Source organism: Tursiops truncatus, chromosome 17 (genome assembly GCF_011762595.2).
Source record: "Tursiops truncatus isolate mTurTru1 chromosome 17, mTurTru1.mat.Y, whole genome shotgun sequence".
Taxonomy (NCBI): Eukaryota; Metazoa; Chordata; class Mammalia; order Artiodactyla; family Delphinidae; genus Tursiops; species Tursiops truncatus.
The window spans coordinates 62,346,154-62,360,068 of NC_047050.1; the positions used below are offsets into that span (position 1 = coordinate 62,346,154).

The 13,915-nt window shown below is 41.5% G+C and overlaps 1 protein-coding gene across 4 annotated transcripts in view; it reads right to left on the bottom strand.

Annotated features, from left to right (window-relative positions):
- The window catches only part of DERL1 (derlin 1), a 112,742-nt gene that overhangs the window by 97,209 nt on the left and 1,618 nt on the right, over positions 1-13,915 (bottom strand). For all 4 annotated transcript variants that reach the window (XM_073794710.1, XM_019932055.3, XM_073794709.1 and 1 more), the window contains exons 2-5: positions 5,337-5,448; positions 1,898-1,962; positions 802-828; positions 163-258 (exon numbers count right to left, since the gene is read on the bottom strand). In XM_073794710.1, coding sequence (XP_073650811.1) covers positions 163-258; positions 802-828; positions 1,898-1,962; positions 5,337-5,448 — 300 coding nt within the window. The remainder of the gene's footprint in view (positions 1-162; positions 259-801; positions 829-1,897; positions 1,963-5,336; positions 5,449-13,915) is intronic.

Sequence of the window (13,915 nt, forward strand, 5' to 3'; positions counted from 1 at the left end):
AAGAAACCCAGGGGGACTGAGGAGAGGAGAAGGGGCTTGCCTACGGTTTACTGCTCTGTAGTGACCTCTTCTGCACGTGTCAGAAAGTACATCTCTGGGCTGAAGAGAGGGATTTCTGCAAAGACAAATGAAAAGGAAATTTTCCCAGCTAGGTTAGAGTACCTTAAATCGTGTTCCAAACCAAAATGATACAATCATGTCTCTGTTCAGCTGGGCCCAGACATAAAGTACTGACATGATCAGAGGAATCATCAGCAACTGCAAAAGAAAGGAACACGTAAAGGCCCCAGAGGCACTTAAAACAGAGGCTTAGCGTAAACCTACCTTTTTTTGCTTTTTAACCTCTCCCCTCCAAATAAATTCTCCCATGGTTATTCAAAAAGCAGAAGGAAATTCAACTCATCAGAATTACTTAATCATGCAATGCATGCTTTAAAATCCTCTAATAAAATACAACACAATTATATTATTTGGGATGGATTCAGAAATATCAGGGTCAAGCTCTGTTACTTGGAAAAAGTATGCAATAAAGCTTTACTTACCATGTATTCTCCATTTTTTAAAAATACATATCCACACACATGCACAGAAAACACTGGATAAACCATCGTTCTCAATGTTCATACATTAATACAGAAGCCAGAAATGAGCAAGGACAGTAATGATTTAGGTAACTCACATAAGAGCTTCAAAATACCATATAATTAACCACGCAGTTAATGCAATTTAAACTTCTGTCAAAGGTCATTAACAGTAAGTCTGAAACACATGAAAGGCCAAATAGTTTCAAGGGACACTTACCTGCATATCCATCGCTAAGCCAGTAATCTGGGTTTGTAAAGTTAAAGATCAGACACAAATAAAGCATTCTACACCTAATAAAAGTTCATTTCATTCCAGTTTTCTGAAGGAAAACACTTTTCTATAGTTCAGGTTGCTTAAAACACCCCGGAACACAAAGGTATCTAATAATCTTCACTGTGAACACGCTATTAAACTATCCGATGACGAGGAAATAGTAGAAATTAACTGCTTTGGCACATGACTCAGTTTGGTTGCCTGTGTCCTCCGTGCCCTGCCACTGTATTTCAGTCGCTCTCCTTCAATTAGGAGATGGAGGGGCATGTGAAACATGCCTCTGAAACAACTAATGCGTCTGTTCACATTCAGGGCTCCACAGCACAGGTGAAGTCCAAAACAATCTTTTTATCTTCCCTTAAAGGAGGGAAAGGGCATCCAGAGTGCCACAGTTTTCTGGCTCTTGGCCAGGTTTCAATGGACACTAAACCCCAAAGCCATTCTGAGCTCACCAACTGTGCACAGGACTTGAGCCACCAAGCCCCTTCTGCTGCTCTCACTATCTGTAAAGGTCTGCGGCCGGAAGGCTGCTGACAGCTGTGGTTGACACACAGCAAGCAGAGAGGCATGCTGTGTCCTTTCCCAGAGCCAGGCACTTACAGAGGGACCAAATTACCATTTAGGACCTCGAGACAAAGACAGCACTAAAGTCAGAAAGGATGCTGGTTGTAAATTAATTTTCTGATAAGGACCACAGCTTTCAAAAGCTATCTCATGGCACGGAATCTCTCTGAGCTGCAGTCAACAAGCTGCCACACACCAGAACACAGAGAACTGGGAACAAGAAGAGGGAACAGTAATAAAACTCAACCAAATGTGGAAAAACCCCACAAAGGCAATGGTAGGGGAATGCATCACTCCACGGCTATGTGATTTACTACTGCTTTTGACAAGAACTTTCATGATTCTTAACTATTAACTATAGTAAACAAAGATGCAAATACTATCATTTAAAATATTATGCAGATTACTGCCCATTTCCCCAAACCTGAAAAAAAACCTGGTTATTTCTGGCCCAAAATGACAGACGGAAGGATACCACGATGCAAATCCAGTTGAAGAGGAGCATGAATAAATAGTCTGCTGGCCTCCCATCAAAAGCTCCTGGAAACAAAAATAAGCCAAATGTCATGGTTCAGAATTTCGGAACAAAGAGACTTCTATGTTGAGAAATACTTCAAAAAATTGTAGAGAAAACACAAAATGAGAATATTTTAAAACCACTCCTCGGAAGTAAAAGAAAATTTTAATATATAAAACCGTGTCCACAATTAAGCCCTAAAGTAAAGTTGCCCGGGTGTCAAGGCTAATAATCTGTGTTCCCCTAACTGAATTCCAGTCCGTAAAATGCTCTGCTCAACTAGCACGAGCCAAAAGAAACCCAAAGGGAGGACAGTCAGGTCCACAGCTACTGAGACCCCATCCGCTGAAGCCCCTCACAGCCTGCTGGCCTTTCCTTCATGGCTCTCATCATGAGACGGAGACCTATTCGTGATTACCTGGTTAATCCCTTCTCCCTCCACTAGACCATAAGCCCCGTCAGGGGAGGAACCATGTCCGTTCTGCCTACCACTGTGGCTCCTCCACACAACTAGGCTGGGAAGCACTTACTGTTGTTATGACTGGAGACACGCGCACACGTACGCGCACACACACACGCACGTGCACACACACACGCACGCGCACTACCGCACAGTCCGGCACTGGGCTCACCAAGAGGATTCGGTCTCCGTCTTCCAGGACCTCACATTCTAGCAAAGGAAAACAATGGTGGGGGAGTAGGGGGCAGCCACACCTTTCCATGGCCCTGACTCTTCCTACCATATCTGTGAGGGACAAAGGAAAGACCTACACCCTCTTTTGGCAGATGAGGAAGTACAGTTACATGACCAAAGTCACATGGCTTTTAGAAGCAGAGTGAAGTCGAACTACTAGTTTAGTGTTCTTTCTGCTACGCCACATACTGGGCTTTGTCTTATTACTGGGCAGAACAATCAACATGGGCCCAGCTCTCCCTTCTAAGGATGAGCCTCATGCCTCCAGCTGCAAGACTAGGAGAGGGGCGGAGAAAAGAACAAATGACTGTAAGTTCCCTCTATCTCGAACGGTTACCTCCCCCCCCACACACCCCATCACAATTACATGATATATATAGTCCATTTAAAAAAAATAATCCTGGACTTCCCTGGTGGCGCAGTGGTTGAGAGTCCGCCTGCCGAGGCAGGGGACGCGGGTTCATGCCCCGGTCCAGGAAGATCCCACATGCCGCGGAGCGGCTGGGCCCGTGAACCATGGCCGCTGAGCCTGCACGTCCGGAGCCTGTGCTCCGCAACGGGAGAGGCCACAACAGTGAGGCACGTGTACCGCAAAAAAAAAAAAAAAAAGAATGGCTATGGGATAACTGTTAAAGATGAGTGATGATTAAAAGGGGCTCATACTGACACATGCTACAACATGATGAACCTCCAAAATATTATGCTAAGTGAAAGAAGCCAGTCACAGAAGGACACATAAAATGTCCGAAATGGGCACATCCATACACAAAGTAGATGAGTGGTTGCCAGAGGCTGGGAGGAGGGGGAGGGATGGAGACTGCTGGCTTGGATTTTTTGGGGGGTGATGAAAATGTCTGGAATTAGTGGTGATGGCTGCACAACTTTGTGAAGATACTAAAGACCACTGGGTTGTACACTTTAAAATGGTTAAAATGAGGAACTTTATGTTAGGTGAGTTTTCTCTAAATGAAAAGGAAAAAAAAATAGAGGTTCATTAACCTTTCTCTCTACTTTTGTATATGTTTGAAAATGCCCCATAATACAATTTTTAACAAGTGGTCACGGATCATCCATATTTAATCTAGAGTTTACTATTGATATAAAAAGAAAATTCCTCCCACAGCTTAAACCTCAATGAAATCATATCAGAGGGGTAGAATGCTAAGCAAGTTGGCAAGGGAGAATGAATATCATATATTCTGGTAGATTTAAGGATCCAATCCCTGATATGGCGGTCAGAGTCCTGGTTGTCAGTTTCACCTCAGCCAAGTCACTTCACTTGCTTGAATCTCCTGTTCTTCCTTTATAAAACTGAGGGAATGGGCTAGGTCCCTTCCAGAAGTAACAGTCTATTACCCAAAACTTTGTATTAACACGGTGATTTCCCTCTTCTTAAAAAGCACCTAACAGCAAATGCCAATTTAAGGAAAAATGATATTTGACACCGAATGTCCAACCTTCTATATCCCTGCAGTTGTGAGACTGATTCACAATTCTCAAGCATATGAGCACTGACTTAGATTTAAGGGTAGCTCAGAATTTTCTAACCTGAGCTAACAGCCATCAGGTTTCTAGTCTCTGAAGTCAGACCACATTTTCAAAATCATTTAGGCTTTGCCAAATTATATTTTGACACAGCAGTCTATCGAGTTATTGCTTCTCAGTATAAGTAACTCAGAAAAGCATATAAGGTATTGTAGAAAATAAATAACAATTCAGTAAGAAAGTTTTAAGAAAAGAGTTTTATAGCTTATCCATATAGGTAGTCATATCTGAAAAACTACCATGCTATTAAAATCCTGGCTATATATTTTTTAAAACTTGAGTGCTTCATATTGAGTATAAATGCTCTAACACAATGAATAATAATTAAAAAAAAAAAAAAGAGGGACTCCCCTGGTGGCGCAGTGGTTAAGAATCCGCCTGCTAATGCAGGGGACACAGGTTCGATCCCTCGTCCAGGAAGACCCCACATGCCACAGAGCAACTAAGCCTGTGCACCACAACCACTGAGCCTGTGCTCTAGAGCCCACGAGACACAACTACTGAGCCTGTGTGCCACAACTACTGAGGCCCGCGCACCTAGAGCCCATGCTCCGCAACAAGAGAAGCCGCCACAATGAGAAGCCCACACACCTCAACAAAGAGTAGCCCCCGCTCACCGCAACTAGAGAAAGCCCACGCGCAGCAACAAAGACCCAACGCAAACAAAACTAAATAAATAAATTTATTTATTAAAAAAAAATTTTTTTTAAACTTGCATGTTTCAATTACAGAGACCAAGTCTAGGCTTTTACTTGCATAAAGTAGTGTTTTTCAACCCCAATTTAGGAGATATATACACTTCAGCCCAACTGTGCTTTAAAAAACAGGGACTGCTGTGTGACAAATGAGGGAGACGTCACATGAAGTAAGAGGCACACACAGGAGATGGACAAGATGTGTAAACCTCTGCTCTTGTATTTTTGTCACCTATAAAGTGGTGACACTGCTGCTTACATCTCATGATGACGCTGTGAGGATTAAAACACGAATACTCTAAGCGCCTGTAGACTCCTGGCACAGTCACTACTTACTGCGCATTTACAGCATTATGTCGTTTCTTTATATACGCCATCTGCCCTCAAAATTCCTCCAGTAAGTAAATACATGGATTAGTAAATTAGACAGAAACAATACTTAAAACAACCACAGATAACATACCTGTTTCGAGTCGTGTAGAGTACTGATATAAGAAATACAAATTGACCAAATAAAGAAATCCAGTTCCTGGACCCACAGGGAAATAAAAGGTGGCAGTAATCGGCCTCCAAATCTGTCCAGATCAAAATAAACACGGCTGTTAGTTTCTCTAAGCTGGGTGGTTTTTTTTTTTTCTTTTAACTAAACAAAATTAACCCTTGAAAAGCATTCTCCTCAGTGATGAGAGCTACCAAATGGACATCACCAATATAATTCAAGAAAACTGAAGAAAAGTTCATATTAGCTACAATGACTTCAATGTGCAAGTCAATGGAATGAGATGGCATCATAAAATAAACAAGAAATATTTCTAAACAAGTTGAAAAAAATCAATACTAAAGACATATATGGTTAATCTTTACTGGGATCAGGCTTATAGTTATGCCTATCAAAAACGAATTACAGTATAACTGAATCACTTTGCTGTAACACCTGAAACATTGTAAATCAGCTACAGTGGGAAAAAAAAAAGAAAAAGAAAAAAGATTTATAAAGATAATTTCCAACAGTATAGTAATTATCTCTATTTAGGAAAAGAATACACTGGGATGACAAACCTTGTCAAAATAATGTCATATTCAAAAGATAGAAGTAAAACAGGAACTTTCCATTCAAATCAATGTGCTATTTAGGCAATATGAATACATAACTTAAAAATATTCCCTTCCCCCCAAAAAACTACAGAAGGTCTACAGTGAGAAGTAAGCCTCCCTCCTGACCCTCAGTCTCCCAGCTCCTTTTCCAGCGAGAACGGATCCATTTACTGTACTTCTTTCGAGAAACAATCATTTCTATTACTATTATTCCTCCCTTTTCACCCTAACTTACCTTACACTGTTCTATACCTTGTTTCACTCCCTTGAAAAAATATTTTTATAGGCTTCATAATAGTCCTTCTGTGCGGATGTCCAAACTTCACTGAAACTATTACAATGCTACAATGAATATCCTCTTTACTCATGTACATATAGGATAAATTCCTGTGAGTCAACCGGCTAGATCAAACATTTGCATTTAATTTCAGCAGATATTGCCAACTGCCTACAAAAATGTTTAACCAATTTATACTTCCTCCTAAAATGGAGATTAATGTCTGTCTTCTCTCCACAGCTTCAACATTTAGTGTATTTCAGTCACCAATCATGTTTCTAAAGCTTTAGCATTTTCTTTCTTCATTTTTCTACTCAATTTGCATTTCTTTACACATTATGGAAATTGCCCTTTCTCATTGTTGCAATTATTTTCTGGTCTGTCATTAGTCTTATGCTTTTGTGGTATTTTTGCCATATAAAATGAAATGTAAAAGTTTAATTTTTATATAGGCAAATGTATCCATCATGTATCACGTTTACAAGTACTTCTCCCCTCCAAGAATACAACAGTGCTCCCAGTTGTACTGTGGTTTATGTAAGAAGTGAGAAAGAGAGTCAACTTATTTTTCTAGACGGTCACTAGTTTTCCCAATACTATTTACAGAGTGACCCATCTTCTCTCCAATGATTTGAAAAACTACTTTCATCATATATTGATTCCCTTTTATAGGAAAGTCTACTTCTAGACTATTCTGCTTGGAATCGAATGCCAATACCAATACCAAGCTATTTTGATTTCTAGTTTTATAATGTATTTTCTTACCTGGCAAAGTTATAAAATTAAATAATCCCCCTCCTGTTTTTCTTCCACATATGTCACAATCTTCTTGGCTAGTCTCCATATTACTTTTCTAAATGAACGAGAACCAACACCTTTCTTATTTCACTGTGATAAAGACAGTTTCCAGCCAGAAAGTCTTTCATACCTTTCTATTGAGCTTTCGATTTCTATCTTTTTTATACTCAACCACCAAAGCTGAATTATCTAATTGTTTATGATATTTGAAAACTCAGCCTCTTGCACTTTCCAAGTATACAACTCTATCTGTAAATAAAATTTTGTATCTTCTTCTTGCCTAATTTACTGGCTAACACCTCCAGAATCATGTTAAGTTATAGAGGTTGAAGAAGATGGCCTTCCCAGACTTGGAAATGCCAACATAATGCTGGCTTTTGTCTTGAGAGCTGTGTCTTATCGCATGAGTGTGAAAGATACGGTCCCTACATCAAGGAGGTCTCGATAATGGGGAGTCTGTCCAAAGAAGCAGAGTAGGGACAGGAAGGGGAACTTGTGGTCTTGGAAAAATGAGTACAAAGTCCCAAAGAACTGCAAGAGCACAATAATGAATGGGTATTGCTCACGATTTGGGTGTGGCTAGAATGGAGGGCATTAGCTGTGGGGCTGGCCAGGCACAGCTGACAAGTCAGGTTCTCCAAGTACAGAACTGTAACCCTCAGAGCTTAACTCCCTGTGGAGGAGAATGCACTTCACATATCCCAAAAGTCACTTCCAACAACCTTGAACTAAACCAGTAAAACAAAACAGGTTAAAATTCATTTTGGTTTATTCACAATTTTATCTCAGAAACAGTTGAGTCTGATGGAAAGAGCACCGGAAAGGATTTGAGAAGACAGAGACTTCAGTAGGGGCTTACAAGTCAGCAGTCCTGAGTCTCAATTTCCATTTGTAAAAGAGGAGTGGTATACTAATACTTGCTCCATTTTGGTTAATGGTTTAAAAAAAAAAATAGTGTACTATTATGCTCATTTACATGTCCTAACTCAGGGGGTAGATTGTATAGATGAGGAAGCAGAATGAGAAAAGGCCAAATAATAGCCAGTAAGTGGCTGAGCTAGAATTTTGTCCCAGACAGCCTGACTCCAGAGTTTATAGTACTAATAAGCCCCTATTTCTACAATGCCTCTCACAAGTGACATCATTACTATGAGATATAATTAAAATCAGTAAAAACTTCTGGTACCACTATACTACTTGTATAATCCTGAAATGAACAGAGCGTAAGCTCACAAATTCACTCTCCCCGCTTTAAGAAAAAGCATTGGGGGTAAAAGACCAGAAGCAAGCAAGCTGTGGCCTTGGCTCGGGGCCTTGGAAGAGTCTGGACCTGTGAGTTTGCATCTTCATCTACCCAGTAACATCTGTCCTTTGACTCCCGCCTTCCTCATCTCACAGATTTTGTAAAAGGTTGGAATTAAGAAAGCAGATTAAGAAGGTGCTTTGTAAAAAAAATTTGTGTGGGCATACAATTATTACAATCTTTTAGGAGACACGTGCTGACCTGGTTTTTACAAATTCACATTTTAAACTCCCCCCAGATTCCTCTCAGTTACTCCAGGCCTGATTTTGGAAAAGAAACCTCAGGGGTTTTCTGACTACATTTTTCACTAACACTTGATGCCATGATGCTATTTTTAGCCACTGTGTGCACCTGTGCTTTGGAAATCAGTGTCTGTCAAAATACCGCACACTTCTTTTCCCAGTTCATTATGCTTACCCTTGAGGTACACTTGCTCTCACTGATCTAAGGGACTTAGTATTATTTTTACATCACTTTAAAATTATAATCTGAAAACACCAGGAGATAGCTCATCTCTTCAGAGGGACACAGTGTAATATATTTCTGAAATCCCCCTTGTAGGTAACCAACTAAATCCCCTCCTCTCCTCTGATATGTAGATAGTTACGATAAGGAAATGGCTTTATTTTCAGGGCTGGGAGTGGTGAAGGCAACTTTCGAGCCTAGAAAGCCTGCACTGACCCGTAAGAAGCAGCCAGGGGCAGTGCAAAGAGCCTGGGACTTGCAGGCAAGCATCTCACTTTAACCCCACAGCAATCCCAAGGCCGGAAGCATAATCACCCACCTTTTCACGAGGAAAGCTGGGCCCTCATTAGAGTTGAGGTAACCCTCCCAGAGTTCCTCACTGAGCAAGAGCAAGAAGCCCACGTGCTCCCCGGCGTAGAGGCCTTCAAAGAAACATCAGACACTGCTCGTCGTCAGCTGCTAGTCCGACAACTTCTGTTGAGTGTTTAGTTCAACCATCCTTCAACAAAAATCTCCCAAACAATGTGCTACTGAAATCATTACAAACGCCACCCAGAGTCTAGGGCAGGTTTTTTTAACTATCAAAAACAAAGATTTTTCTGCAACAATACAGACTGGTTGATTTGGAGTTAAAGAAAGTCTGCCTGGGTCATCAAGCAAGTAAGAATGAAGAGAACCCATGTGCCAAACGCTGATGTTAGCAAACTCTGGCTTTTCTCTTTCTTTTTTTTTTTTTTTGGCAGGAGGTGGCGGTGTGGGGGAGAGGAGCCGGGGGTGGGGCTGGGGGGACACTAGACAGGCAAGAAAATCAAATGAAAGGCACTCAGTCTCAACTGAGGACGTTAAACCAGCTATTAGGAGCCATCAATTCTACTCCTAGGTACGTATGCATACCTATGTTCACCAAGACGTGTTCCAGAATGTTCACAGCAGCACTACTCATTCTAGCCAAAACTAGAACTACCCAAAAAGCCCGTTACCAGCAGAAAGGGTAAATAAATGGTGGTCTGTTCACACAAGGGAACAATATAAGGATGAGCAATCTATAACCACATGCAACAATGTGGGTGACTCTCAAACTGTTGAAAAGAGGCTAGACACAAAAAAATACATATTGTATAATTTCATTTATAGAACAGTAAGAAAACTGGCAAAAACCATCTATGGTATTAAAAGTCAAGACAGTAGTTACCCTTGCAGTGGGTAGTGACCAGAAGGGAGCAGCAGGGAGGTTTTGGGGGATGCTGGCTGTGTCTTGATCTGGTGGCTGGTTATATACTGATGTTCAATTTTTGAAAATTCAACAAGCTATAAATATATAATACATACACTTTCCTGCTTGAATACTGCAACTCAACAAAAAGTTTAGAAATGAAGCTATGAGCTCACCCTTAGCTACAGACCACAGCAGAACTGTCTTATGTGGACAGTATTGCAAAGGAAAGATTTTAAAGCTGTACATACCAGAACACTTGCCATAAAGTTCTAAATCCAAACCCTGAGGCTACTTCTATGCTCAGCCCACAGACCAAGTTCATTCCCCTTCCAGTTACGGGGCTATATGACTCTCTTTCCCAACACACTCAGATGAGCCTGCTAGGGCTGCTGTCATCAGGCTAAATGTGAGAACATGAGCAAAAGCTTGGCAAATAAATATCAGCACCAGGCCTGGTCACAGACTCGGTTGGTGCTATTTCTTTTTGTTCCCGGAAACAAATCAGAGAAATTGAGAGTACATATCTTCCCATTTCCAGTCAGGACGCCTTTAGTGGGACAAAAAGAAGGATAATAATCCAGCAGTTACGTTTTAATTTCAATTACAAATTAAAATTAGAATATTACTGCCCAAGGAGAGAAGGCAGCAATGGCAGGAATTATTATTGACTAATAAGTAAAAATAGGCACTATTTTTTTAATAGATTATCTACCAGATTATTTACTGGGCACCTTACATTCTTTATGTTTTTATATAATAGAGGCATGAAGTGGGTAACATTTCTCCTCAATTTGAAGATACTCATTTTCGTGTTCCTGAAATTCGGACGTGCCTTACCGTCAATATATTCATTTAATGTAATCTGTACTCTCCTCCCCTTCCAAAAAATTGTATTAAATTAAAGGAGCATCTTATAACCAATGGAGTTACAACACAGTTAACTCTTAGAACAGAGTTAATATGGTATTAAATTCTCCCCACTTTTAGGTGGGGAAACTGAGGCTCAGAAAGGATAAACAGCTTGCCTGAGGGCTTACAGCTTGCAAGGGGGCTAAGCCAGGCCTGGAGACCACGACTCAACTACCTGAAATCCCACAGTCTTTCTACTCTAATAGAAAAGGAACAATAATTTGCTACGACTGGTTTGAAAGAAATCACCCTCAAGAATGTTTCGTTAAACACTTAACTATGTGTTTGGGTAGACAGGATGCAAAAGAGTGAAACAAGAGCGCTTAGAACTATCTTGAACTCACCAAAATAGAAACTGAAACTGCAGCTGTCTATCAACTGGGGTAACGCGGACCTCGGGATGTTTATGGGGGTTAAGTGAGGTATCACATGGAGAAGCCCAACACAGATGTAAGGCAGTGATGTTATTTTGTCCAAAGAAACGAAATCTCCCGTGTGGGCAGCCCTGGGAGACATAATCTCAGAAACCACGAGGGCAGCAGCAAAGTGCAGCCTCTCTTCTCGTTAATCAGGGACCAATATGGAGGCATTTCATCACTGTGTACTATCTGATCAATGAGTCTTAAATGTAAGAGATGAGGAACTTTAGGCAATAGTGGAGTGAGTCTTAACATACACCTACGCCTTTCCACTTACCCAAACTAAGGAAATAACATTTTAAACTTTAGAGTTCCAAACCAACAAGCTACTCAGAGGAAACCCACAGATAAGGAGGAAAAGTAACTTTTGTCACTTCCAGCATGAATCCACAATTCTAAATTGATCACTTCCAAGTTGTCCAAAGATGCAGCTTTTAAGGAAAAGAGGAGCCTCTAGCAGAAAGCACACCACAGGCTGTGTGTCCTCACCCATCAGCCTCTCAGATGCAGTTTTTCCTTTAACTGCTTCATTTGCAAATGAGTTCTTCCAGCTTCTGAAAGCTAAACCTGTCCAGAAAGAGTAGGAGTCAGAGTAGCAGAAAGAAAGTATAGATACTGGTCTCTCCACACCCGGGCAGTGAGCACACTGTCCTGCCTTCTACCAGCAGCTTCTCCCCCGTTTCAGGAAAACAAGCCCTGCCTTCTACCAGCAGCTTCTCCCCCGTTTCAGGATAACAAGCCCACAAGAAGCAATGCAAGGAAGATGGGAACATTATGGAAGGTGTGACATGAAAGATGACCTTTCTAATCAGTTCACCACTTTTAATATTATACACATGTAGGCTATTAGAAAGACTTACTTTTACTAAGCTGACTACAGAAACAAGCAAGATTTTGCAAGTAGGGCCAAAGAGCCAGTTTTGACCAGGTCCTTCTCATTGACGACCATTGATGATTTACAATCATTTATGACCACTGCTCCTCAGGCGCCGCATTACCTAACATGCCACAGGGCACAAAGTGCACAACATTCACTGCAACAAATATTTTACCAAAGCAAATAGAAAAGAGTCTGCCATTCTGGCTGCACACCCAGATCATATTCTAATACTCAACTGCCTCCTTAACTTCTCCACCTGGATGCCTAAAAAGCCTCTCTGGACTTAATATGGTCAAAATATAACTCTTTATTGATACCTTCCTCCACCCCCAAACCTAAGCCTCCCTAAACATTCCCAATCTCAGAAAAGAGCTGCACCAGGCACTCCATTGCTCCTGTGAAAACAGTGACATCTTCAAGTCCTGCCCCTTCACATCCACTAAGCTGCAGTGTAGTCCACTCCAACTCCCAAATCTATCCACTTCTATCTTCACAGCCACTCTGGTCCAAACCACCATCTCTCTTGCCCTCTAACTTGACTCACCTCTCTGATCCTGTTACCTAGCCCACCCTTTCCCCCGTTCACATACCAAGTCCATCCCACAGAGTAGCCAAGGCAATTTTTCAGTCCTTTGTTCAAAAGGCTCTGAAGCCTTTCTAGTGCCTTCAAATTAAAGTTCAAACCACAAAGCCCTACACAGTCTAGCCCCAGCCTACCTTTCCTCTTTCACCTTATTGCACTCACCCCTGGCTATCTCTCTGTCCTCAACTACCAATCCTCGTCCCTACAGCTGACTCTGTACTAACTATCCAGTCTTCTTTCTGTTTCTAATTCCTGCTTCTAAGCCTTTCCCTTATTACTCCTTCTTCTTGGAAGATTGTCCCCAGAGCCAGATCTTCCCAAAACTGGCTCCTCGTCATTCAGATTTCAGTTCAAATACCTTCTCTGAGGCCTTTCTGGAACACTTCATCAAAGTCACTCTCCGTCACACACCCCTCTCTTATTTTCTTCATGTGAGCTGGGACTTTTTCTGTACTATTCACTATTGTACCCCTAGTGCCCAGCACTGGCAAGTACCCAATTATTTCCACGCATTCAACCCATATATAAGCACCTGCTATATGCCAAACACTAATCTAGGTAACAAAGACAGTGGTAAACAGACAAGTGGCTCTCACGGAGCTTTATTCTCTGAAGGGAAGCAGGCTAACAAACATCAAGGGGTGATATGTAACCAAGAAAAATTAAGGATAAGGGAGACAGAGTGAAGGAGAGGTACTATTTTACGTAGGGCAATCAAATAAGGCCTTGCCAATAAGGTGGCATTTGGGCAGACTTGAAGGAGGTAATGAGATAAACCACAGTTATCGTCCTCAAGCAGAGAAATAACATGTGCTAAGGGCCTGAGCAGGGATGGAGTTAGGTGCTGAAGAAACAGAAAGGATTCCACTGTGGAGCCTAATATACAAGGTGGAAAGCGGTAGGAGATGAGGTCAGAGAGGCAGTAGGGGCCTTGCAGGCCACTGAAAGGACTTGAGCTTTACTCATCCAGTTGAGAAGACATTAAAAGGTTCTGGGCAGAAGGCTGCCAGGATGTGATTTATGTTTTAAAAGGGTCACTCTAGCTGTCTAGAGAAAAGATTGAAAGGAACAAGGCTGCTATGATAATGGCTTGCAGT